The sequence below is a fragment of the Ascaphus truei genome, chromosome 6 (genome assembly GCF_040206685.1).
Source record: "Ascaphus truei isolate aAscTru1 chromosome 6, aAscTru1.hap1, whole genome shotgun sequence".
Lineage (NCBI taxonomy): Eukaryota > Metazoa > Chordata > Amphibia > Anura > Ascaphidae > Ascaphus > Ascaphus truei.
Genome location: NC_134488.1, coordinates 48,887,911 through 48,914,201, shown reverse-complemented (window position 1 = coordinate 48,914,201; position 26,291 = coordinate 48,887,911). Strand labels below are relative to the sequence as shown.

General features: G+C 52.8%; 1 protein-coding gene across 2 annotated transcripts in view; it reads right to left on the bottom strand.

Annotated features, from left to right (window-relative positions):
* Positions 1-26,078, bottom strand: part of SCN2B (sodium voltage-gated channel beta subunit 2) — an 84,535-nt gene extending 58,457 nt beyond the window's left edge. Inside the window, exons 1-5 of one of the 2 annotated variants that reach the window (XM_075604214.1) lie at positions 25,853-26,076; positions 19,764-19,924; positions 18,901-19,111; positions 17,134-17,330; positions 9,790-9,929 (exon numbers count right to left, since the gene is read on the bottom strand). In XM_075604214.1, the coding sequence (XP_075460329.1) occupies positions 9,906-9,929; positions 17,134-17,330; positions 18,901-19,111; positions 19,764-19,924; positions 25,853-25,919 (660 nt within the window). In that variant the 5' untranslated portion in view covers positions 25,920-26,076 and the 3' untranslated portion in view covers positions 9,790-9,905. Of the gene's footprint in view, positions 1-9,789; positions 9,930-17,133; positions 17,331-18,900; positions 19,112-19,763; positions 19,925-25,852 lie in introns of those variants that run through there. The other variant, XM_075604216.1, reaches the window with a different exon arrangement.
* Positions 26,079-26,291: the final 213 nt, after the last annotated feature.

Genomic DNA, 26,291 nt, shown 5'->3' with positions numbered 1-26,291 from the left:
TATAATGAGGTTCCGGGTCTCCCTGTGTGCTCTGTAACCCCAGACAGTGTTATAATGAGGTTCCGGGTCTCCCTTTGTGCTCTGTGACCCCAGGCAGTGTTATAATGAGTTTACAGGTCTCCCTGTGTGCGCTGTGACTCCAGGCAGTGTTATAATGAGGTTCCAGGTCCCCCTGTGTGCTCTGTGACCCCAGGCAGTGTTATAATGAGGTTCCGGGTCTCCCTGTGTGCTCTGTGACCCCTGCCAGTGTTATAATGAGAAGGAAGACACTCGGGCGCATCCATGTTACTGATGAAATGAAGTATTATGTATATCAAGTTATCTCCAGAATGAGCAGATAAAACAATATATTGATATAATAACAAATATTTATTTAAAATATACTAAAATAAACACAAAAAACTCCCATATGTGGAAGTAAATTAAATATGGAGACCTGTAATTTGATTAAGCTTAATCAAACCCGCATTAATGCATGAATATAACAAGACAAAATATATCCAGAACCTGAAACGGGTCCCATATATATTGGACTTTTTCTGATGTTTAAACTAGTCTTAACAACAACATTGGATGCAAATTGGGTTGGTTTTACACACAATAAACACCACTTTGAATACTTGTCTCTTGTGTCTGAAGAGTTTTGTATTACAGTCCATGTGAGTTGTTTGTATCAGACGTTGCTGTGACCTGGTAGCCTGAAGTTTCCTGTGTTGTCCTCTTGGAAATAATTGTGGATATTTTGCAGAGTCTGACACGTGTAAGTAGGATGCTGGAGTGCTGGCACTAGTGGAGATTATTGGTGTGCTGTGATATTTGGAATGGATGATGATCAGATATATAATGAGGTTCCAGGTCTCACTGTGTGCGCTGTGACCCCAGCCAGTGTTATAATGAGGTTCCGGGTCTCCCTTTGTGTGCTGTGACCCAAGACAGTGTTATAATGGGGTTCTGGGTCTCCCTGTGTGCGCTGTGACCCCTGGCAGTGTTATAATGAGGTTCCAGGTCTCCCTGTGTGCTCTGTGACACCAGGCAGTGTTATAATGAGGTTCTGGGTCTCCCTGTGTGCGCTGTGACCCCAGGCAGTGTTATAATGAGGTTCCAGGTCTCCCTGTGTGCTCTGTGACACCAGGCAGTGTTATGAGGTTCTGGATCTCCCTGTGTGCGCTGTGACCCCAGGCAGTGTTATAATGAGGTTCCAGGTCTCTCTGTGTGTGCCGTGACCCCAGCCAGTGTTATAAAGAGGTTTCGGCTCTCCCTTTGTGTGCAATGACCCCAGGCAGTGTTATAATGAGGTTCCAGATCTCCCTTTGTGTGCAATGACCCCAGGCAGTGTTATAATGAGGTTCCAGATCTCCCTCTGTGCGCTGTGACCCCAGGCAGTGTTATAATGAGGTTCCAGGTCTCCAGAGGTGGGAGTAACGCCAGCGTGTTAATGAGACACTCAGCCCTCCAACACCTCTCTGGGGTCACCTGATATAATACTTAACCCCTTCACCTGCAAACCCGCGTTGTACCTATGCTCTGCTGTCAGGGGGAGGCTGGCACTGCCGCTGCCCACGCTGTACCTGTGCTGTGTATACATATCATGGTGTAGTAGTGTGTATGAGGGAGAGGCTGGCACTGCTGCTGCCCGCGCTGTACCTGTGCTGTGTATACATGGTGTAGTAGTGTGTATGAGGGAGAGGCTGGCACTGCTGCTGCCCGCGCTGTACCTGTGCTGTGTGTACATGGTGTAGTAGTATGCGTGAGGAGAATCTTTTTTATTTAAATACAAAATACAATTATTTACAAATACTCACAATACTTACAGAATAGCATCCAGAGAATCACATAAACATTACATTTATCTTACAGAGATTCCCTTCCAAAGAGATTTAAACACATTTCTCTCTAACCTCTCAGATTCCCCCTGCTGAACGCTCTTTATATCTGACACACACTTTTTTAGCGATTCCACACATCGGGCGTTCCATAAATGGTATAGATATCACATTAACCAGCACAGGGTTCTATTGTGATGCTGTTTCTGGAAACAGTCCGTATGCTACTTGGGGGTAGCTCTGTTTGGACAAAATAGGGATTTTTAGATGACTTGCAATTTTTTTCCATAAAAATATAGAAAATGGACATTCCAATAAAAAGTGCTCCATGGTTTCTAAAACATTACAGTTTTCCCGCGGACAATTCCTATCATCAACATTTCTGCATTTTAAATTCTGCCTGACATACATTTTACTATGAAATAATAACCACGAGACATCGCTCATTTTCTGCGGTAATCTGGGATCAGAAGTTGCTTTAATACCACATCATGGCTGGTCTCAGGGCATTGTCTCAGATCCAGGCTTATTGGGGGAGTTCTCTCTAGAATACTTTTATAGAGCTGCTTCCTTGACAGCTGCTCAATTTCAGTCCTAGTTATTTGTGACTTTCTAATAACCTTAACCATCCGAATAATATATGGCGGTAAATATCCCATATTTTGAGTCATTCTTTTGATATTTTCCCCCTCAAAACCATTTGTCAAACAGCGGTGACAGCCACTCCTTAAAAGAATTTCTCCATATACTTTGTGAGAAAATCCCCTGAAAATTAAAACATAGGAATACTAAATTAAAAAATAACTCCGGGTTCACCATACTGTATTAAGACCTCCCTTATTTCTAGGCCTGCAAGTGATGTGTCTGCTCACTAAATTGAGCCTGTTTCCCCACAGCATCTGAAAAAACAAATTATTTAAAGAAACCACAACTTTCTTGGGCGGGAAATACAAAACTTAAATAGATGAAAATAGACAGTGAAAAGGTTTTAACAATCCTGATTCTGCTCTCAAAAGAAAATGTCCAATGTTTCCACCTGGTAACTTTGGCTTTGCATACGCCAAGTTTTTCAGATGTAGTGAGGTCCCCTCTGGCTCCCCGGTCCTCCTGTTTCCCCCCCTTACCTCCGCTGCTGTGGGCGATGTTGCTGGCGGGGCGGGCTCGCCGGCAGCTCCCTCTGCAGGGTGCCGCTATGTTGGTGGTGCTCGCGCATGCGTAGAAAGAGTTGCGGCGGCCATTACAAAGTTCGCGCATGCGCAGTACGCTAGGCGCATGCGGCGGCAATAGGACAGGCTCCGCAGGGAACTACAACTCCCATGATGCTTAGGGAGATTACACCAGGTGACCCACAGCAGCCAATAGGGCTCTAGTTTTCCCTGCTGAAGGGAATAGATACATTTGGCGTGCTGGGACAGCATGTCAGTCGGAGCTAGGATGCAGATAGGGGAGGTTGTATGTGGAGGGTGTCAGTGGCCCCTGCTCTAGGCCAGATACCCCCTTGATAGGCCCCAACTCCCTTGAGAAGATTGTGGCTGCTATAGAGACAGGCCCTTAGGTAGGGACACTGCCCCATTAGCTGTTTATGCCAAGGACTCAGCTGCAACATTGCGCAGCAATGGAGAGCAGTGGTCTGGGACCAGATCACCCTGCAAAGCCTAGAGATGATCTTCGTGTGGGACACTCCAGCGGGATACCACCCCACGCGGATGCGGACTCGTTGCGGATGACATCGCTGGATCGGCGGATCCCATCTGTTGTCCAATCAGCGCGTCCGGGTGTGGACACACCCGGCAGGTACCTTCACCACAAGTGCACCAACACATACAGTACAATGGCAGCGCTGACCTGACTTTCTTATCCGCATTCAGATTAGCTTGAGCCCTGATTCCAACTCCTCTCCCTCCTCCAGGGTCTGCCCCATCTTTGCCCACAGCTCCTCCCCTTCCTGTGTGTGAGGGGAGGCTGGCACTGCCGCTGCCCACACTGTACCTGTTCTGTGTATACATGGTGTAGTAGTGTGTGTGAGAGGGACAGGCTGGCACTGCCGCTGCCCGCGCTGTACCTGTGCTGTGTATACATGGTGTAGTAGTGTGTGAGGGGAGGCTGGCACTGCCGCTGCCCACACTGTACCTGTGCTGTGTATACATGGTGTAGTTGTGTGTGAGGGGAGGCTGGCACTGCCGCTGCCCGCGCTGTACCTGTGCTGTGTATACATGGTGTAGTAGTGTGTGAGGGGAGGCTGGCACTGCCGCTGCCCGCGCTGTACCTGTGCTGTGTGTACATGGTGTAGTAGTGTGTGAGGGGAGGCTGGCACTGCCGCTGCCCGCGCTGTACCTGTGCTGTGTGTACATGGTGTAGTAGTGTGTGTGAGTGAGAGGCTGGCACTGCCGCTGCCCACACTGTACCTGTGCTGTGTGTACATGGTGTAGTAGTGTGTGAGTGAGAGGCTGGCACTGCCGCTGCCCGCGCTGTGCCTGTTCTGTGTATACATGGTGTAGTAGTGTGTGTGAGGGGAGGCTGGCACTGCCGCTGCCCGTGCTGTACCTGTGCTGTGTATACATGGTGTAGTAGTGTGTGTGAGGGGAGGCTGGCACTGCCGCTGCCCACACTGTACCTGTTCTGTGTATACATGGTGTAGTAGTTGTGTGTGTGGGGGAGGCTGGCACTGCCGCTGCCCACACTGTACCTGTGTTGTGTATACATGATGTAGTAGTGTGTGTGAGGGGGAGGTTGGCACTGCCGCTGCCCGCGCTGTACCTGTGCTGTGTATACATGGTGTAGTAGTGTGTGTGTGTGGGGGAGGCTGGCACTGCCGCTGCCCGCGCTGTACCTGTGCTGTGTATACATGGTGTAGTAGTGTGTGTGAGGGGAGGCTGGCACTGCCGCTGCCCGCGCTGTACCTGTGCTGTGTATACATGGTGTAGTAGTTGTGTGTGTGAGGGGGGGGGGGGGGGGGTTATTAATATAACACACATAGGATAGTTTTTAGACTCAAAACCTTTTATTACCCCGTAAATAATGATATACAGCATTGTACCCTTTTGAACCAAAGGGGTTACTGATTACACCCCACTCACCCCATAAACATGCTGTACACCCGAGGTGGGCAACCCTGTCGCCAATCGCCACAAGCTTGCAGCTCCCACAGTAAGATAAAAGTTTTCTTGACGGATTAGAATTAATTAATTACAAACTGTCAGGCAGGAATACAAAACACTGTTACACGGTTCTGGCAGTGTACATGTTAACAAGCTTTCTTTCCCTCAGTTAATGACACACAAACACACACACCTCCCTCAGTCTGTCAGTTACACACACCTCCCTCAGTCTGTCAGTCACACACACACACACACACCTCCCTCAGTCTGTCAGTTACACACACCTCCCTCAGTCTGTCAGTACACACACACACACACACACACACACACACGCGCACGCACACACACACACACACACACACACACACACGAGAAGGGGATCCCTCAGTCTGTCAGTATCACACACACACACGAGAAGGGGATCCCGCACGCACACACACACAAGAAGGGGATCCCTCAGTCTGTCAGTATCACACACACACACACACACACACACACACACACACACACACACACACACACACACACACACACACACACACACACACACACACACACACACACACACACACACACACACACACACACACACACGAGAAGGAGGTCCCTCAGTCTGTCAGTATCACACACACACACACACACACACACACACGAGAAGGGGATCCCTCAGTCTGTCAGTATCACACACACGCACGCACGCACGCACGCACGCACGCACACACACACACGAGAAGGGGATCCCTCAGTCTGTCAGTATCACACACACACACACACACACACACACACACACACACACACACACACACACACACACACACACACACACACACACACACACACACACTGAAGAGAGAGGCTACCTCAGTCTGTCAGAGTCACACACACACACACACGAGAGAGAGATGCTACCTCAGTCTGTCAGTGTCTTTCACACACACACACACACACACACACACACACACACACACACACACACACACACACACACACACACACACACACACACACACACACACACACACACACACACACACACACTCAGTCTGTCAGTGTCACACACAAACACACAGAGGACGGACTCTGTCAGTGTCACACGCACACAGGGGAGGGACTCTGTCAGTGTCACACACACGAGTGGCTCTGTCAGTGTCACACACACACAGGGGAGGGACTCTGTCAGTGTCACACACACACACACACTTGTAATTGCTCCTTTATTGAAGGAAATGAAATTCTGGAGCAGGATTAATGCCAATGACAGAGCCCAGAATAGAAGTAAAATCTCAGGAGAGCAGCAAGAACGTGTGACGGGGACAGCAGGAGAGCAGCAAGAACGTGTGACGGGGACAGCAGGAGAGCAGCAAGAACGTGTGACGGGGACAGCAGGAGAGCAGCAAGAACGTGTGACGGGGACAGCAGGAGAGCAGCAAGAAGGTGTGACGGGGACAGCAGGAGAGCAGCAAGAAGGTGTGACGGGGACAGCAGGAGAGCAGCAAGAAGGTGTGACGGGGACAGCAGGAGAGCAGCAAGAAGGTGTGACGGGGACAGCAGGAGAGCAGCAAGAACGTGTGACGGGGACAGCAGGAGAGCAGCAAGAACGTGTGGCAGGGGGACAGCAGGAGAGCAGCAAGAACGTGTGACGGGGACAGCAGAAGAGCAGCAAGAACGTGTGACGGGGGGACAGCAGCAGAGCAGGAAGAACGTGTGGCGGGGACAGCAGGAGAGCAGCAAGAACGTGTGACGGGGGGACAGCAGGAGAGCAGCAAGAACGTGTGGCGGGGGACAGCAGGAGAGCAGCAAGAACGTGTGACAGGGACAGCAGGAGAGCAGCAAGAACATGTGACGGGGACAGCAGGAGAGCAGCAAGAACGTGTGGCAAGGGGACAGCAGGAGAGCAGCAAGAACGTGTGACGGGGACAGCAGGAGAGCAGCAAGAACGTGTGACGGGGACAGCAGGAGAGCAGCAAGAACATGTGATGGGGACAGCAGGAGAGCAGCAAGAACATGTGACGGGGACAGCAGGAGAGCAGCAAGAACGTGTGACGGGGACAGCAGGAGAGCAGCAAGAACGTGTGACGGGGACAGCAGGAGAGCAGCAAGAACGTGTGACGGGGGACAGCAGGAGAGCAGCAAGAACATGTGGCAGGGGGACAGCAGGAGAGCAGCAAGAACGTGTGACGGGGACAGCAGGAGAGCAGCAAGAACGTGTGACGGAAGGACAGCAGGAGAGCAGCAAGAAGGTGTGACGGGGACAGCAGGAGAGCAGCAAGAACGTGTGACGGGGACAGCAGGAGAGCAGCAAGAACGTGTGGCAGGGGGACAGCAGGAGAGCAGCAAGAACGTGTGACGGGGACAGCAGGAGAGCAGCAAGAACGTGTGACGGGGACAGCAGGAGAGCAGCAAGAACGTGTGACGGGGACAGCAGGAGAGCAGCAAGAAGGTGTGACGGGGACAGCAGGAGAGCAGCAAGAAGGTGTGACGGGGACAGCAGGAGAGCAGCAAGAAGGTGTGACGGGGACAGCAGGAGAGCAGCAAGAACGTGTGACGGGGACAGCAGGAGAGCAGCAAGAACGTGTGGCAGGGGGACAGCAGGAGAGCAGCAAGAACGTGTGACGGGGACAGCAGAAGAGCAGCAAGAACGTGTGACGGGGGGACAGCAGCAGAGCAGGAAGAACGTGTGGCGGGGACAGCAGGAGAGCAGCAAGAACGTGTGACGGGGGGACAGCAGGAGAGCAGCAAGAACGTGTGGCGGGGGACAGCAGGAGAGCAGCAAGAACGTGTGACGGGGACAGCAGGAGAGCAGCAAGAAGGTGTGACGGGGACAGCAGGAGAGCAGCAAGAACGTGTGGCAAGGGGACAGCAGGAGAGCAGCAAGAACGTGTGACGGGGACAGCAGGAGAGCAGCAAGAACGTGTGACGGGGACAGCAGGAGAGCAGCAAGAACGTGTGATGGGGACAGCAGGAGAGCAGCAAGAACATGTGACGGGGACAGCAGGAGAGCAGCAAGAACGTGTGACGGGGACAGCAGGAGAGCAGCAAGAACGTGTGACGGGGACAGCAGGAGAGCAGCAAGAACGTGTGACGGGGGACAGCAGGAGAGCAGCAAGAACATGTGGCAGGGGGACAGCAGGAGAGCAGCAAGAACGTGTGACGGGGACAGCAGGAGAGCAGCAAGAACGTGTGACGGAAGGACAGCAGGAGAGCAGCAAGAAGGTGTGACGGGGACAGCAGGAGAGCAGCAAGAACGTGTGGCAGGGGGACAGCAGGAGAGCAGCAAGAACGTGTGACGGGGACAGCAGGAGAGCAGCAAGAACGTGTGACGGGGACAGCAGGAGAGAAGCAAGAACGTGTGACGGGGACAGCAGGAGAGCAGCAAGAACGTGTGGCGGGGGACAGCAGGAGAGCAGCAAGAACGTGTGACGGGGACAGCAGGAGAGCAGCAAGAAGGTGTGACGGGGACAGCAGGAGAGCAGCAAGAACGTGTGGCAAGGGGACAGCAGGAGAGCAGCAAGAACGTGTGACGGGGACAGCAGGAGAGCAGCAAGAACGTGTGACGGGGACAGCAGGAGAGCAGCAAGAACGTGTGATGGGGACAGCAGGAGAGCAGCAAGAACATGTGACGGGGACAGCAGGAGAGCAGCAAGAACGTGTGACGGGGACAGCAGGAGAGCAGCAAGAACGTGTGACGGGGACAGCAGGAGAGCAGCAAGAACGTGTGACGGGGGACAGCAGGAGAGCAGCAAGAACATGTGGCAGGGGGACAGCAGGAGAGCAGCAAGAACGTGTGACGGGGACAGCAGGAGAGCAGCAAGAACGTGTGACGGAAGGACAGCAGGAGAGCAGCAAGAAGGTGTGACGGGGACAGCAGGAGAGCAGCAAGAACGTGTGGCAGGGGGACAGCAGGAGAGCAGCAAGAACGTGTGACGGGGACAGCAGGAGAGCAGCAAGAACGTGTGACGGGGACAGCAGGAGAGAAGCAAGAACGTGTGACGGGGACAGCAGGAGAGCAGCAAGAACGTGTGACGGAGGGACAGCAGGAGAGCAGCAAGAATGTGTGATGGGGACAGCAGGAGAGCAGCAAGAACGTGTGATGGGGACAGCAGGAGAGCAGCAAGAACGTGTGACGGGGACAGCAGGAGAGCAGCAAGAACGTGTGGCAGGGGGACAGCAGGAGAGCAGCAAGAACGTGTGACGGGGACAGCAGGAGAGCAGCAAGAACGTGTGACGGGGACAGCAGGAGAGCAGCAAGAACGTGTGATGGGGACAGCAGGAGAGCAGCAAGAACGTGTGGCAGGGGGACAGCAGGAGAGCAGCAAGAACGTGTGATGGGGACAGCAGGAGAGCAGCAAGAACGTGTGACGGGGACAGCAGGAGAGCAGCAAGAACGTGTGACGGGGACAGCAGGAGAGCAGCAAGAACGTGTGATGGGGACAGCAGGAGAGCAGCAAGAACGTGTGGCAGGGGGACAGCAGGAGAGCAGCAAGAACGTGTGATGGGGACAGCAGGAGAGCAGCAAGAACGTGTGACGGGGACAGCAGGAGAGCAGCAAGAACGTGTGGCAGGGGGACAGCAGGAGAGCAGCAAGAACGTGTGACGGAGGGACAGCAGGAGAGCAGCAAGAACGTGTGACGGGGACAGCAGGAGAGCAGCAAGAACGTGTGACGGAGGGACAGCAGGAGAGCAGCAAGAACGTGTGACGGAGGGACAGCAGGAGAGCAGCAAGAACGTGTGATGGGGACAGCAGGAGAGCAGCAAGAAAATGTCATAGGAGGACAGCAGGAGAGCAGCAAGAATGTGTGATGGGGACAGCAGGAGAGCAGCAAGAACGTGTGACGGGGACAGCAGGAGAGCAGCAAGAACGTGTGAAGGGGACAGCAGGAGAGCAGCAAGAAAATGTCATAGGAGGACAGCAGGAGAGCTGCAAGAAAATGTCATAGGAGGACAGCAGGAGATTGTATACGCGGGTCAGGGGCAGAGGGACAGGTCACTGGACCTCAGGTATGGCTGCCTATAACAAGAGGGGAGAGGGAAAAGGGGGAGAGAGAAAAGGAGGAGAAAGTGAGAAGCTGGGTACAGGAGAAAGAGCACATTTATTTTCAGTGTGTTAATCTCCTCCCCATCCTGCCTCTCCCCCTCACCTGCTCTCTCGCTCCCCTCACCCTGCCTCTACCCCTCACCCTGCCTCTACCCCTGCTTTCTCACTCCCCCTCCACCCTGCCTCTCCCCCTCAGCCTGCCTCTCCCCCTCAGCCTGCTCTCTCACTCCCTCTCACCCTGCTCTCTCACTCCCCCTCACCCTGCTCTCTCTCTCCCCCTCCCCCTGCTTCTTCCACTCACCCTGCTCTCTGTCCCCCTGCTTCTTCCACTCACCCTGCTCTCTCGCTCCCCCTCACCCTGTGTGCGTCTGCAACATTACAAATGGTGCATCAGAACCCCGTGTACATTCACCAAAACCATTTCTGCAACACCCTGCAGACCTCGCAGAAATAAACTTCTCACTGTATACTTACGGTCCACACCTGGAACCTGCCGGTCCACACCTGGAACCTGCCGGTCCACACCTGATACCTGCAGGTCCACACCTGACACCTGCCGGTCCACACCTGGAACCTGCCGGTCCACACCTGATACCTGCCGGTCCACACCTGACACCTGCCGGTCCACACCTGGAACCTGCCGGTCCACACCTGGAACCTGCCGGTCCACACCTGACACCTGCCGGTCCACACCTGACACCTGCCGGTCCACACCTGACACCTGCCGGTCCACACCTGACACCTGCCGGTCCACACCTGACACCTGCCGGACCACACCTGACACCTGCCGGTCCACACCTGGAACCTGCCGGTCCACACCTGGAACTTGCCGGTCCACACCTGGAACCTGCCAGTCCACACCTGGAACCTGCCGGTCCACACCTGACACCTGCCGGTCCACACCTGACACCTGCCGGTCCACACCTGACACCTGCCGGTCCACACCTGACACCTGCCGGTCCACACCTGGAACCTGCCGGTTCACACCTGGAACCTGCCGGTTCACACCTGGAACCTGCCGGTTCACACCTGGAATTCTGTAGACTCGCACTGCCCCCTCCGGATGTTTCAGTGGAAAGGATGAGATTTCCCGGCACGGACAGAGACAGAGGAACCAGTTGGTTAACGTGTCTCGTCTTTAAAGGAGATCGTGGCCCCTGGCACGTTCAGTAATACGTAGGGAGAATGATACGCGATCAGCTGCAGACAAACAGCCACAGACTGCGAGGTCTCTTGGCGAGATCTGGGCTGTCCGGTGAAGAGACGCCAGGTGCAGGAATTGGCTGACGCAGTAACTCCAGCAGAGGAAGCAAAGTCCGGTGGCCAGGGGCAGAATCTGGGACAAACATCACGCTGCTTTCATTGTGGCGGAAGGGTTAAGAACCTGCGCATCTCGGGGGCCACGGTGCCGCCCGTGTACCAAACAGAATTGTTTTGCCAGGTGTTGTTGTTCGGGACCTACCAAAACCTGGAAGAGCACGGCGCGTACGACTCACGCCCCAATACCGTGGTGGGACTTCAAACGACGCAACTGGCTGTTAAATAAAGTTAGGATTCCACTTATCTCGGCCCCAGGAGAAAACGTTTCCATCGTAACCGCGTGTATATTTTCACCATCATCCAATGATGGAGGCAGCACGTGACCCAAGCTGCCGCCTCCGTTACGGTGTCGGGTCGGGTAACCTTACCCGTCCCGTTGTACGTTACCGAGATGGGGGCAAACTTGCTCGGGCTTACTTCCATGAACTTGGGTTTAAAGTACACGACGAGGCGACGGTGGGAAATAGTTTGGTAATCGATACCTTCGGCTAAGCCATCTGTGCTGAAGCAGGGATATCCTGAAAACTTGACCTGTTGGTGGGGCTTGAGGACTGGAGTTGAGAACTACTGACTTGGTCACTGTGAAGAATAAGGATGGGGGAATCTGGTTTGTTTACGGAGCGCAGTTCAACACAAAACCAATCATTCCAGATATTTAACCCCGTACAGAACATCTGATTGCACATCATGGATCTGGCATCCTCACCACATTGGATCTCTGTAACGGCTTTCTCCAAACTCCAGTTAGGGTGTTAATGGCTTTAAGGGGTAAACTACATGGGCTCACGCCCCTCTCCCATCACATGGCATAGAGTGACTTGGCAGGAAAGAAGTCACGCCCACTTTATATCTGGTGACGTGACCATCGGGGTATATGTAGCTCCCCTGAATGTTCTAGAAACAGGTTCCTGGGAGTGACGGTTGCAGGAGCCTCACTGTTAATGATGTAAATATGTTTCCGTGTATAGATAAGGGCACTACGATTAATCTGTCCACGTTTGCTGCTTTATAGTTAGGGAAAGTACCCGACCCAGATAGGTCTGTAGCAATGACCATGACAAATGCAGTTAATCAGATACGATGAAGCCTAAGCCCAAAAGGGGTTCTACAGATGGGAACTTTAGGGCATGGTCGGATTGGCCCAATTGGAAGGTCCGTAGCCGATGCAGACCCAGCCTGCCCAGGGGTGACAGTCAGAGTACAGTCCCGGAATATTGACCGGGAAATAGAATGTCGGCCAATGCCCGCAAGGCGCTCACTAGTAATGGGACACGTCTGACGCTATACAGAAGAGGGACGCTTCAGCGATCCCAAAGAGTAACCAGCCTCAGTACCTCCCTAGGTTATTAAGACGAGGGGACCTAGGGAAGAAGCAACTAGTACAAACACTGTAAGTGTATCACAACTGTGAATAGTGTGAAGTGCGTCTAAGTGTGAAGAGCATTACAGACGGCTGTTAATAAAGCGCCTGTTTGTACTATAAAAGTTGATGGTGCCCTTCCTTATTCCATCAGAAGATCTACGCCCAGCCTGCACCGACACAGCACCCTGACACAGCCTGCACCGACCCAGCACCCTAACACAGCCGGCACCGACCCAGCACCCTGACACAGCCTGCACCGACCCAGCACCCTGACACAGCCTGCACCGACCCAGCACCCTGACACAGCCTGCACCGACCCAGCACCCTGACACAGCCTGCACCGACCCAGCACCCTAACACAGCCTGCACCGACCCAGCACCCGGACACGAGGGGCTGAGCCCAGCCTGCACCGACCCAGCACCCTGACACGAGAGACTGAGCCCAGCCTGCACTGACCCAGCACCCGGACACGAGGGGCTGAGCCCAGCCTGCACCGACCCAGCACCCGGACACGAGGGGCTGAGCCCAGCCTGCACCGACCCAGCACCCTAACACAGCCTGCACCGACCCAGCACCCTGACACGGTGTGGGAGACTAGGCCCAGCCTGCACCGATTCAGCACCTGGACACGAGAGACTAGGCCCAGCCTGCATGGATCCAGCACCTGGACACGAGAGACTAGGCCCAGCCTGCATGGATCCAGCACCTGGACACGAGAGACTAGGCCCAGCCTGCATGGATCCAGCACCTGGACACGAGAGGCTGAGCCCAGCCTGCATGGATCCAGCACCTGGACACGAGAGACTAGGCCCAGCCTGCATGGATCCAGCACCTGGACACGAGAGACTAGGCCCAGCCTGCACCGATTCAGCACCTGGACACGAGAGACTAGGCCCAGCCTGCATGGATCCAGCACCTGGACACGAGAGACTAGGCCCAGCCTGCATGGATCCAGCACCTGGACACGAGAGGCTGAGCCGAGTGTGATGTCTGGAGTGTGAATGCCAAGAAGAGTTGCTTATGAGGTTCGTCCTGGCTGCTCCAGGATCCTCTTGGGCTGGAGGCGCTGCGCTGACCAAAGAACCATCCTTGAGAGCCTGTCCTGATGTGTCCCATTACCATCGCGAAGATCTCCGGCCTTCTGTTCTACCTAACAGGTATGCACCAGCACCAGAACACACCGGTAGCTATATCATCTCACTTAGGGTGGGGGAAAAGGCGCTACATTTGGAGGCGAGATAGCATCAGGACAGGCTTTTGCAGCAAGCGAGAAAAGAAAGGACGCTCCTACTATGCCAAGTCAGAGGGCCCATGGGTGTAGTGTCCATAAAGGACCTTATGGGATCTGAAGGACCGGACTCCCTGCCAAAATGGAGCTACCGCATGGACGCCTCCTCCCCAAGTTACATGCACGGGCAGTGTGTGTGTAATCGCTATTACCAAGAGGTGCAGGGGCAGTTTTCCCAGAGGCTTCACCAAAGGGGACTGTGGCCTGCGCCATGCAGTTGACTCTCTGGCCTATGTTCTGTATATGCGGGCAGGTATCTAGGGAGGGGCGCTTTACCGTCAAGCAGCCAAGACCTCTGTGTGAGGAGCTGCAGCTACTATGGCAGTCCCCACTTGGGAGCTGCCGCGTGGCAATATCACTACTAAGAAGAGGTGCAGGGGCGGTATCCCAGAGGCTTCACCGAAGGGAAGCTGCGGCCTGCACCGCGCTATTATAACCAAGAAGATGTGTGGGTGTAGTGTCCCAAGGGTTCCACCCGAGGTAACGACGGCCTGCACCGTGCTGTTCATTTTTGTCTGAGCGGGCAGGTATCCGAGGAGGGGCGCTTGATCCGCAGGTGACCTGAACCTCCGTTTGAGGAGCTGCAGCCATGCTAACGCGGTCCCCGCCAGAGGGAGCCGCATCATGTTCTTTTCCAATGTAAAATGGCGGTTCCCGCCGCAAACGGGAGACCGCATGGCAACATGTGCAAAGTTGCAAGGCTCTGTTTGCAAATGCCTGGGCTTGGTGCGAAGCCAAGCCGCGCCCTGTTCTGTACAGCCGCACCACTGAATTACCAGCGGGAGGAGCTGAGGGCGTATCTACCTACTGCCGAGCAGCGGATGTGGGGACTTAACCAGAGTCGCACGTGGTAGTATTGCTGGACAGACGCACGCCTACACGCTCCTTTCCAGATAGCTGCGACGATGGCTGAGAAGCAAGGCACTCACTTTGCCCTCCCAGGAGGTCTGCTATTACTTCCCCACGATAGGGAGAACTCGCTCTGGTTGGTCTGCCCGTTGTGCGAACGGGTGGGACCTGCACTGGGATCCACTTCCCGGTGCTCTGAATGCCACCTCCGCGGAGACTTCCAAGACCCTGCTGCACACTGGGGAATTTCCCGATATCAACGGGTTTCTCCAAGGATTGATGGATATGGCTGGGCAGCCATCCGAGACCCATCAACCCAATTTCTGGACACTGCTTCGGCACTTGGTCGGTTCCAAAACCCGGTATAGGAACCGCAGTTCACAAAGAATGGACTCTGGAGCGGGCTCGCTGGGAGCCATGGGAACTGACATCAGCGGTTTCTCCAGCCCTGTGGAAGAAATTTTACCAGCGGACGTACCCAAGTCCACACCAGCCGGCGTGCGACAGCGCGAGTCCCCTTCTGCTATCCAGTCAAGTTTCCGCTACGATCTGCCCATTAGAGGAGGCGAGCCGTTGCCTGGATAGGATCGGCCGAGCGAGGCCCGCCACGCCCTTGGTGCCCCGCTCCCCACAAGACGAGCCATCCACTGCTGGGTCTGTGAGCTTCCGGCAGGACAGCGAGGGTGGGTCCATCGATGAGGTGTCAGACGAGGCCTCCAACGATCCCGAGGTAACGATCCCTTCGTCCAACTTGAGCCCCAACTTCTACCAGGGGATGTCTATCATCGCTGGGCCGATGTCCCTGGAGGAATATCCCAGCTACGGTTGCAGTGTAAAGCCATCTGCGAGGCCCGAGATCGAGCCATGGCCTATGTGGCTGCTGCCTACACCGAGCGCCAGGACGAGGTGATCAGCGTTGAGGGATTTCCGCTAGCGGTACCGGCCGGTACTGCTTCTCTTTCGGATCCTGCACTGCCCCTGCTGCGTTGGTGAGTACCTCTATGAAGAACAGTTTCTTGCAGCAGTGCAGGGCGCGGAAGCAGGGCAAGCGAAGTAGCCCCTCTGCTATCCGGGGCATGGGAGGCCTTGCTAAGCCTCCGGCTGCAGTTGTTCTCGCTCCCGGGTGTAGAGAGTTGCAGGCCATAATGGGGATGACTTCTCTGGTTGCCGGCCAAGTTGGGGTACGGAACTCTAAATACCCCGCAGAACGAGACTTTGAAGCGCTGGACTTGCCCCGTTCTGCCCCATCATCCTGTTCCGACCATTCCCACAGTCCTGAACCTAGTTCCAGAGAATCTGACTGTGACACCAGATACAGGCCCTGGTCCCCTCGACCTGTGTCCCCGGTAATGACTGTGGCCACTTCCCATGTGATGGTTACCCCAAATGTGAGGTCTAAAATATCTGAAGGGATGGACACATTACCAGTGTGGAATCGGTTATGTTATAATGTTATTACCATGTTGTGTTTTTATTATATAAAAATGTGGTGGGATATTATACCCTCATGCGAGGTCATGAGGGATTTCAAAACCAGAGGGACGATGTAGCCAAGTCTCCTTGGGATACTCATTCTCTGGCCCCTCTAGCACTGTAACTCCCAGTAAAGAGTGGGCAGTGTTGGGAGCACATCCTGCAGGGCCTGGTTATATTATTATATTACTTTACCTAATAAAGTTCAGGTGTAGCATGTATTACAAGGGGGGCCTATGACTGATAGGAGGCCGGCTTACAAGCCTCTCCCCTGGGAAGGAGGGGGTTTCCCTCTATAGGTTAGAGTAAGGGTTCTGGGAGTTAGTTCTGTGCTGCCCTCCCTGCTATGAGGACACAGCAGTAAGTCTGTCCTGGACAGGAGTAGGCTGAGGCCTTGCCCTGTTAGGGGGTAAGGTATGCTGATGAGGGGTGTTCAGGGCTTCAAGCCCAGGGCACTACCTTCAGGGAATGGGACCTGTAATATCTATGATGTACCCAACAAACTCCAGTTATGCCCTCTCTGGTGTGATGTCTGGAGTGTGAATACCAAGAAGAGTTGCCTATGAGGTTCATCCTGGCTGCTCCAGGATCCTCCTGGACTGGAGGCGCTGCGCTGACCGACAAACCCTCCCTGATAACCCGTCCTGATGTCTCCCTTTACCACCGCGGAGATCTCAGGCCTTCTGTTCTACCTAACAGGTATGCACCCGCACCAGAATATACCGGTAGCTATATCATCTTAGGGTGGGGGAAAAGGTGATTGATTGATATTGATACATATCAATATATATATATATATATATCAATCAATCAATCTCTGCTTTGTGGTTCTCTGACTCGTTCCCCTTGTGTGTGTGTTCCTGCAGAATAACGCCTCACATACCTTCACTTCTACCCCGGGGTTTCCCTCCCCATCAGTCTTCAGTTCTTCCTCCGTTTTCTGATCCTCGGAGTTTAGAGTTTGCTGTTTTTTCCGTCTCACGCATTTTACGATCACCAGGATCAAAATCACAACCGCGAGAAATCCTCCGACTGTAGCTCCAACCAGAACGGCCACCGTGGAATCCCTCTCAGGGGGCACTGAGGGGAGAAAAGAGGGATGCATACAGGAGAGGGGATCCCTCAGTCTGTCCGTGTATCACACACACACACTAGAGGGGCTCACTCAGTCTGTCTGTGTCACACACACACACACACACACAAGAGGGGCCCTGTAAGAGACGTGTGCACAGGTACGCAATGGAGACCGTTTAAAGTGAAACTAAAATTAGGCTTTATTGCACCTGTCCCTTTAACACAGCAAAACATTCAAAATAAGCCAAAGAATAACCTACTCCGCTTTGGAGAATATCTACACATGTAGTCCAGCCCTCTCTAACTGGGTGGTTAGCTAAGCTAATTGCCAGCCCAAATAAATATATATATTCAGTGTTCGACAAACCTATACATTTGCTCGCCCCGGGCGAGTGGATTTAACCCTCGGGCGAGTAAATATTGGCCCAAGCAGCACACGTTTGGTACTAGGTGGCGAGTAGATTTTTTTGTGTGGCGAGTAGATTTTTTGGTGATTTGTCAACCACTGTATATATTTATATATATTTATATATATAGACCTGCCTAAGACATGTAGATGAGCATAAAGTTGTATTTACATTTGTATATATATATATATATATATATATATATATATATATATATATATATATATATATATCATACGAACCAATCCAAAGACCAATAAAGAGACAGCAGACCGCACGGGGTTAATCCAATGATATATATTCACAACATGAAATACACGTAAACTTAGGTGTATTTCATGTTGTGAATATATATCATTGGATTAACCCCATGCGGTCTGCTGTCTCTTTACTGGTCTTTGGATTGGTTCGTATGATATTTGCTCTCTATGGGACTAGCATCTGCTGTTACAACATTTTCTATTAGAGTGTGCTGACTGAATTTCTTGTGTATATATATATATAATATATATTAATATATATATATATATATATATATATATATATAAACAGTCCCATAAGAAAGTCTTATCTGTAGCTGTAGGGGAAGGCCTCTCTGCTCTCCTGGGTCCGCACCCTTGTGTGCTATAGCAATATCAGGATCCAGGTTTAGAAATCTTGTTCCCTGTGTCTTGCTGTCAGCCTGCAGTCTCTTTGCAGCTCAAGACATCTGTTTGTTCCCCATGTCAGCCCAGTTGTGGACCAGGGAACTCTCTGGTCTGTCCTTCCTGGGTCAGCTCCAATTGTGAGCTCAGGAATCCTCTTCCTGTGTCTCACGTGACACTATTTCACAGAGTTCTGATTAGGCAGGTGGAGCTGGTTGATTGCACACCAGCAATTAACCAGCACACTGCTGGATTAGAGGCAAGTTTCTTAACAGGGATAAGTCCCTGTTACAGGATCCCTCAGTCTGTCAGTGTCACACACACACACACACACACACACACACACACACACACACACACACACACACACACACACACACACACACACACACACACACAGGGCTCCCTCAGTCTGTCAGTGACACACACACACACATAGGAGAGGGGCTCCCTCAGTCTGTCAGTGACACACACACACACACACAGGAGAGGGGCTCCCTCCCTCCGTCTGTCAGTGTTACACACCCTCAGTTAGGACTTTGAGTCGGATTTTGCCGGTCCCCTTGTGCCGGTCCGGCGGGTTCAGCACGTAGCAGTGATACTCGCCCTCATCGTTCAGCTGGACTTCTCGGATCACTACGGACACGTTATTCTTACTGGGGTTCCCGGAAAACTCCACGCGGTTTTGAAACCGATCCAGACGCAGGTTAATAATCTTCTTATCATACTGGATGAACTGCGCGGAACAGAGCGAGAGGAAGAGAGTTTAATCTCGTTCATTTCATCAAAATGATCTGCCTTCCAGCGCTAGGACGATTCTTCGCTGGGCACTGTAGGGGGCACAGTGATTGGGCACAGAAGGTGGCACAGTGATTGGACACTGTAGGGGGCACAGTGATTGGGCACTGTAGGGGGCACAGTGATTGGGCACAGAAGGTGGCACAGTGATTGGGCACAGAAGGTGGCATAGTGATTGGGCACTGTATGGGGCACAGAATTGGGCACAGAAGGTGGCTGAGTGATTGGGCATAGAAGGTGGCATAGAGATTGGACACTGTAGGGGGCACAGAATGTGGCACAGTGACTGGGCACAGAAGGTGGCACTGTAGAGGGCACAGGATTGGACACTAGGGGCACAGAAGGTGGCACAGTGATTGGGCACAGAAGGTGGCACAGTGATTGGGCACAGTAGGTGGCACAGCGATTGGGCAGAGTAGTGGGCACTGTAGGGGGCACAGAAGGTGACACAGTGATTTGTCACTGTAGGGGGCACAGGGATTGGTCACTGTAGGGGGCACAGGGATTGGGCACTGTAGGGGTGACAGGGATTGGGCACTGTAGGGGCACAGGGATTGGGCACTGTAGGGGGCACAGGACAAAACCCTCACCGTCTCCTCGCTGCAGTTCTCGCAGCTCCGGTATGTCCAGTTCATAGAGAACAGTTTGTTATCCATCTTGTAGCAAGAGTTGAAGGAACACGTCAACCGGATGTCGGAGCCATTCAGGGCATACACCGTGCTGGGCACAGAGACTTCCATCCCGCACACCGCTGCTCGGGGACACAGAGAACAGCTCATATACCCACGCAGAGCAATATACACCGTGCTGGGCACAGAGACTTCCATCCCGGACACCGCTGCTCGGGGACACAGAGAACAGCTCATATACCCACGCAGAGCAATATACACCGTGCTGGGCACAGAGACTTCCATCCCGGACACCGCTGCTCGGGGACACAGAGAACAGCTCATATACCCACGCAGAGCAATATACACCGTGCTGGGCACAGAGACTTCCATCCCGCACACCGCTGCTCGGGGACACAGAGAACAGCTCATATACCCACGCAGAGCAATATACACCGTGCTGGGCACAGAGACTTCCATCCCGCACACCGCTGCTCGGGGACACAGAGAACAGCTCATATACACACACAGAGCAATATACACCGTGCTGGGCACAGAGACTTCCATCCCGGACACCGCTGCTCGGGGACACAGAGAACAGCTCATATACCCACGCAGAGCAATATACACCGTGCTGGGCACAGAGACTTCCATCCTGGACACCGCTGCTCGGGGAAACAGAGAACAGCTCATATACCCACGCAGAGCAATATACACCGTGCTGGGCACAGAGACTTCCATCCTGGACACCGCTGCTCGGGGAAACAGAGAACAGCTCATATACCCACGCAGAGCTATATACACCGTGCTGGGCACAGAGACTTCCATCCCGGACACCGCTGCTCGGGGACACAGAGAACAGCTCATATACCCACGCAGAGCAATATACACCGTGCTGGGCACAGAGACTTCCATCCCGGACACCGCTGCTCGGGGACACAGAGAACAGCTCATATACCCACGCAGAGCAATATACACTGTGCTGGGCACAGAGACTTCCATCCCGGACACCGCTGCTCGGGACACAGAGAACAGCTCATATACCCACGCAGAGCAATATACAGCAGTCACACGCAGAGCAATATACACCGTGCTGGGCACAGAGACTTCCATCCCGGACACCGCTGCTCGGGGACACAGAGAACAGCTCATATACCCACGCAGAGCAATATACACCGTGCTGGGCACAGAGACTTCCATCCCGGACACCGCAGCTCGGGGACACAGAGAACAGCTCATATACCCACGCAGAGCAATATACACCGTGCTCGGGACACAGAGACTTCCACCCCGGACACTGCTGCTCGGGACACAGAGAACAGCTCATATACCCACGCAGAGCAATATACACCGTGCTGGGCACAGAGACTTCCATCCCGGACACCGCTGCTCGGGGACACAGAGAACAGCTCATATACCCACGCAGAGCAATATACACCGTGCTGGGCACAGAGACTTCCATCCCGGACACCGCTACTCGGGGACACAGAGAACAGCTCATATACCCACGCAGAGCTATATACAGCAGTCACACGCAGAGCAATATACAGCAGTCACACGCAGAGCAATATACAGCAGTCACACGCAGAGCAATATACAGCAGTCACACGCAGAGCAATATACAGCAGTCACACGCAGAGCAATATACAGCAGTCACACGCAGAGCAATATACAGCAGTCACACGCAGAGCAATATACAGCAGTCACACGCAGAGCAATATACACCGTGCTGGGCACAGAGACTTCCATCCCGGACACCGCTGCTCGGGGACACAGAGAACAGCTCATATACCCACGCAGAGCAATATACAGCGGCCACACGCAGAGCAATATACAGCAGTCACACACAGAGCAATATACAGCGGCCACACGCACATATCACAGAGCAGCACACATCTATCGCAGAGCAGCGCGCGTATCTATCGCAGAGCAGCGCATATCTATCGCAGAGCAGCGCGTATCTATCACAGAGCAGCGCGTATCTATCGCAGAGCAGCGCACGTATCTATCGCAGAGCAGCAGGCGTATCTATCACAGAGCAGCGCACGTATCTATCGCAGAGCAGCGCGTATCTATCACAGAGCAGCGCACGTATCGCAGAGCAGCGCGCGTATCTATCGCAGAGCAGCGCGTATCTATCGCAGAGCAGCGCGCATATCTATCGCAGAGCAGCGCGCGTATCTATCGCAGAGCAGCGCGTATCTATCACAGAGCAGCGCGCATATCTATCACAGAGCAGCGCGTATCTATCACAGAGCAGCGCGTATCTATCGCAGAGTAGCGCGTATCTATCGCAGAGCAGCGCGTATCTATCGCAGAGCAGCGCGCATATCTATCACAGAGCAGCGCATATCTATCGCAGAGCAGCGCGCGTATCTATCGCAGAGCAGCGCGTATCTATCACAGAGCAGCGCGCATATCTATCACAGAGCAGCGCGTATCTATCACAGAGCAGCGCGTATCTATCGCAGAGTAGCGCGTATCTATCGCAGAGCAGCGCGTATCTATCGCAGAGCAGCGCGCGTATCTATCACAGAGCAGCGCGTATCTATCGCAGAGCAGCGCGTATCTATCGCAGAGCAGCGCGCGTATCTATCACAGAGCAGCGCGCGTATCTATCACAGAGCAGCGCGTATCTATCGCAGAGCAGCGCATATCTATCGCAGAGCAGCGCGCGTATCTATCACAGAGCAGCGCGTATCTATCGCAGAGCAGCGCGTATCTATCGCAGAGCAGCGCGTATCTATCGCAGAGCAGCGCGCGTATCTATCACAGAGCAGCGCGCGTATCTATCACAGAGCAGCGCGTATCTATCGCAGAGCAGCGCATATCTATCGCAGAGCAGCGCGCGTATCTATCACAGAGCAGCGCGTATCTATCGCAGAGCAGCGCGTATCTATCGCAGAGCAGCGCGCGTATCTATCGCAGAGCAGCGCGCGTATCTATCGCAGAGCAGCGTGTATTTATCGCAGAGCAGCGCGTATCTGTCGCAGAGCAGCGCGCGTATCTATCACAGAGCAGCGCGTATCTATCGCAGAGCAGCGCGTATCTATCGCAGAGCAGCGCGTATCTATCACAGAGCAGCGCGCGTATCTATCGCAGTCTTATAGTCTTTAGAAGTTTCCTGTATTACTATGGGTGTCTCACTGCTTGTCAGACTCGCACTTGCCCCCATTCTACCTCCATCACCCCTTGTTATTTCCCCATCTATTCTATTTAGTTTGTTATCAGTTTCTTGTCCCTCCTCCTTCTATCCTACTTTAAAATCTCAGGTAAAATAGATACTCAGCATCATTATACAGCGCAGCGTGTTCATTATCAGTATATAGATACTTTGCATCATTATACAGCGCAACGTGATCACTATCAGTGTATAGGTACTCATCACCATTATACAGCGCGGCGTGATCACTATCGGTGTATAGACATACTCTGCATCATTATACAGCGCGGCGTGATCACTATCGGTCTATAGAGATACACTGCATCATTATACAGCGCGGCGTGATCACTATCGGTGTATAGAGATACTTTGCATCATTATACAGCGCGGCGTGATCACTATCGGTGTATAGAGATACTCTGCATCATTATACAGCGCGGCGTGATCACTATCGGTCTATAGAGATACTCTGCATCATTATACAGCGCGGCATGATCACTATCGATGTATAGAGATACTCAGCATCATTATACAGCGCGGCGTGATCACTATCGGTGTATAGAGATACTCTGCATCATTATACAGCGCGGCGTGATCACTATCGGTGTATAGAGATACTCAGCATCATTATACAGCGCTGCGTGATCACTATCGGTGTATAGAGATACTCTACATCATTATACAGCGCGGCATGATCACTATCGATGTATAGAGATACTCAGCATCATTATACAGCGCGGCGTGATCACTATCGGTGTATAGAGATACTCTGCATCATTATACAGCGCGGCGTGATCACTATCGGTGTATAGAGATACTCACATCATTATACAGCGCTGCGTGATCACTATCGGTGTATAGAGATACTCTGCATCATTATACAGCGCGGCGTGATCACTATCGGTGTATAGAGATACTCACATCATTATACAGCGCTGCGTGATCACTATCGGTGTATAGAGATACTCAGCATCATTATACAGCGCTGCGTGATCACTATCGGTGTATAGAGATACTCAGCATCATTATACAGCGCGGTGTGATCACTATCGGTGTACAGAGATACTCTGCATCATTATACAGCGCTGCGTGATCACTATCGGTGTATAGAGATACTCAGCATCATTATACAGCGCGGTGTGATCACTATCGGTGTACAGAGATACTCTGCATCATTATACAGCGCAGCGTGATCACTATCGGTGTATAGAGATACTCTGCATCATTATACAGCGCTGCGTGATCACTATCGGTGTATAGAGATACTCCCGGGTTGGTGCATTGCAGGGATGCTTTGCACCTTGGACTCCCGTCTGCTGCCTCTAGTGGACACATTGTGCATGTGCTGGAGACAGGCTCACATTGCAGAGGAGTCTGTGTACAGTACCATTAGATAATGCAGCTTTGCAGAGTGATGCGTTACTGGCAGCAAAGGGTTAAGCGTGCTACGCAGCCCTCCCGTGGCCCTGATAGGAAGTGCTTGTGACTTTGGCAGACCCCCTCCCCATCAGTGAAAGGGTTAACAGACGCGTATCCCATTATTAAATAATAATGCTCCTCTCCCCTCTTTGCTGACTCAGAATCTCCCAGGAGATGTGCTGTGCTGAGCACGGGTTACCTGGGGAGGAGAAGGAGCCCTATAACTCCTCCTATTACCCCATATAACCCCTCCCTATAACTCCTCCTATTACCCCATATACCCGCTCCCTGTAACTCCTTCTATTACCCCATATACCCCCTCCCTATAACTCCTCCTATTACCCCATATAATCCCTCCCTATAACTCCTCCTATTACCCCATATAACCCCTCCCTATAACTCCTCATATTACCCCATATACCCCCTCCCTATAACTCCTCATATTACCCCATATACCCCCTCCCTATAACTCCTCCTATTACCCCATATACCCCCTCCCTATAACTCCTCCTATTACCCCATATACCCGCTCCCTATAACTCCTCCTATTACCCCATATATAGTCACTCCCTATAACTCCTCCTATTACCCCATATACCCACTCACTGTAACTCCTCCTCTTATCCCATATATAGTCACTCCCTATAACTCCTCCTATTACCCCATATATGGTCACTCCCTATAACTTCTCCTATTACCCCATATACCCCCTCCCTATAACTCCTCCTATTACCCCATATACCCGCTCCCTATAACTCCTCCTATAACCCCATATACCCGCTCCCTATAACTCCTCCTATTACCCTATATACCCACTCCCTATAACTCCTCCTATTACCCCATATACCACCTCCCTATAACTCCTCCTATTACCCCATATAACCCCTCCCTATAACTCCTCCTATTACCCCATATAACCGCTCCCTATAACTCCTCCTATTACCCCATATAACCCCTCCCTATAACTCCTCCTATTACCCCATATACCCCCTCCCTATAACTCCTCCTATTACCCCATATAACCTGAATGATAAATGACAGCATATTATTGATTCAGCGCTGGTAAGAGACGGGGCCGCTGAAGGGGGATATATTCCTTAGGATAATGGGAAACACTCTATGGGGCGCTATTCCCGGGGTTCGCTCTTTCCGCTGTCCCCCGCTCTCTGCGTGTGGCAGGGACACCAGGATAACACATTGTGGGGCAGGGCAGGGGGGGAATCCCCTAAAGAAGCATGAAGATATTAGGATGAGCCTATATGGGGCTCTGTATGGGTATGAGACCAATTAACAGACCGGGAGGCTTGGGTGAGGGGAGATGTGCTTAACCCCTTCACTGCTGGAGGGGCGCTGGACACACAGGCCGCGAGGGGGGGGGGGCAGATGTGCTTAACCCTTTCGCTGCTGGAGGGGAGCTGGACACGCGGCGGGAGGGGGGGGGGGCAGATGTGCACCCAGATGTGCATGCGGAACCGGCCATATAACTTACCCAGGATGCTGAGCCCTATAGAGAGCAGGACTGGCACGGGAGAAGGTGGGCTCGCTCTCATGCCCATAGCCAGGGGGCTGAGGGGAGGGTCTCCGGGTCCTGTATATATATATATATATTTTATTTCCTCGGTTCCAAAGCGCTGGGCTAACGCTAAACCCAATATGGCCGGATCGCTGGATGCGGCAGCAGAGGAGGGGAGACGCGATGGGAAAGGATCATTTTTATGGTTGGTGGATTTTGAGGGAGAATGTGGTAGGGCGAGAAAAACAATCCTTTTTCCATAATCCCACACTCTCTCCAGCCCCAATCCTCATAATTACCCCATCACTGCATCATTTCATATACGTTGTGATTCCTACTACAGAACCAACATGAGAACTCTATAGATGAAATGACAGAGCTTTGCCAACCTCACAGGTCTCTTCTTCACATGTAC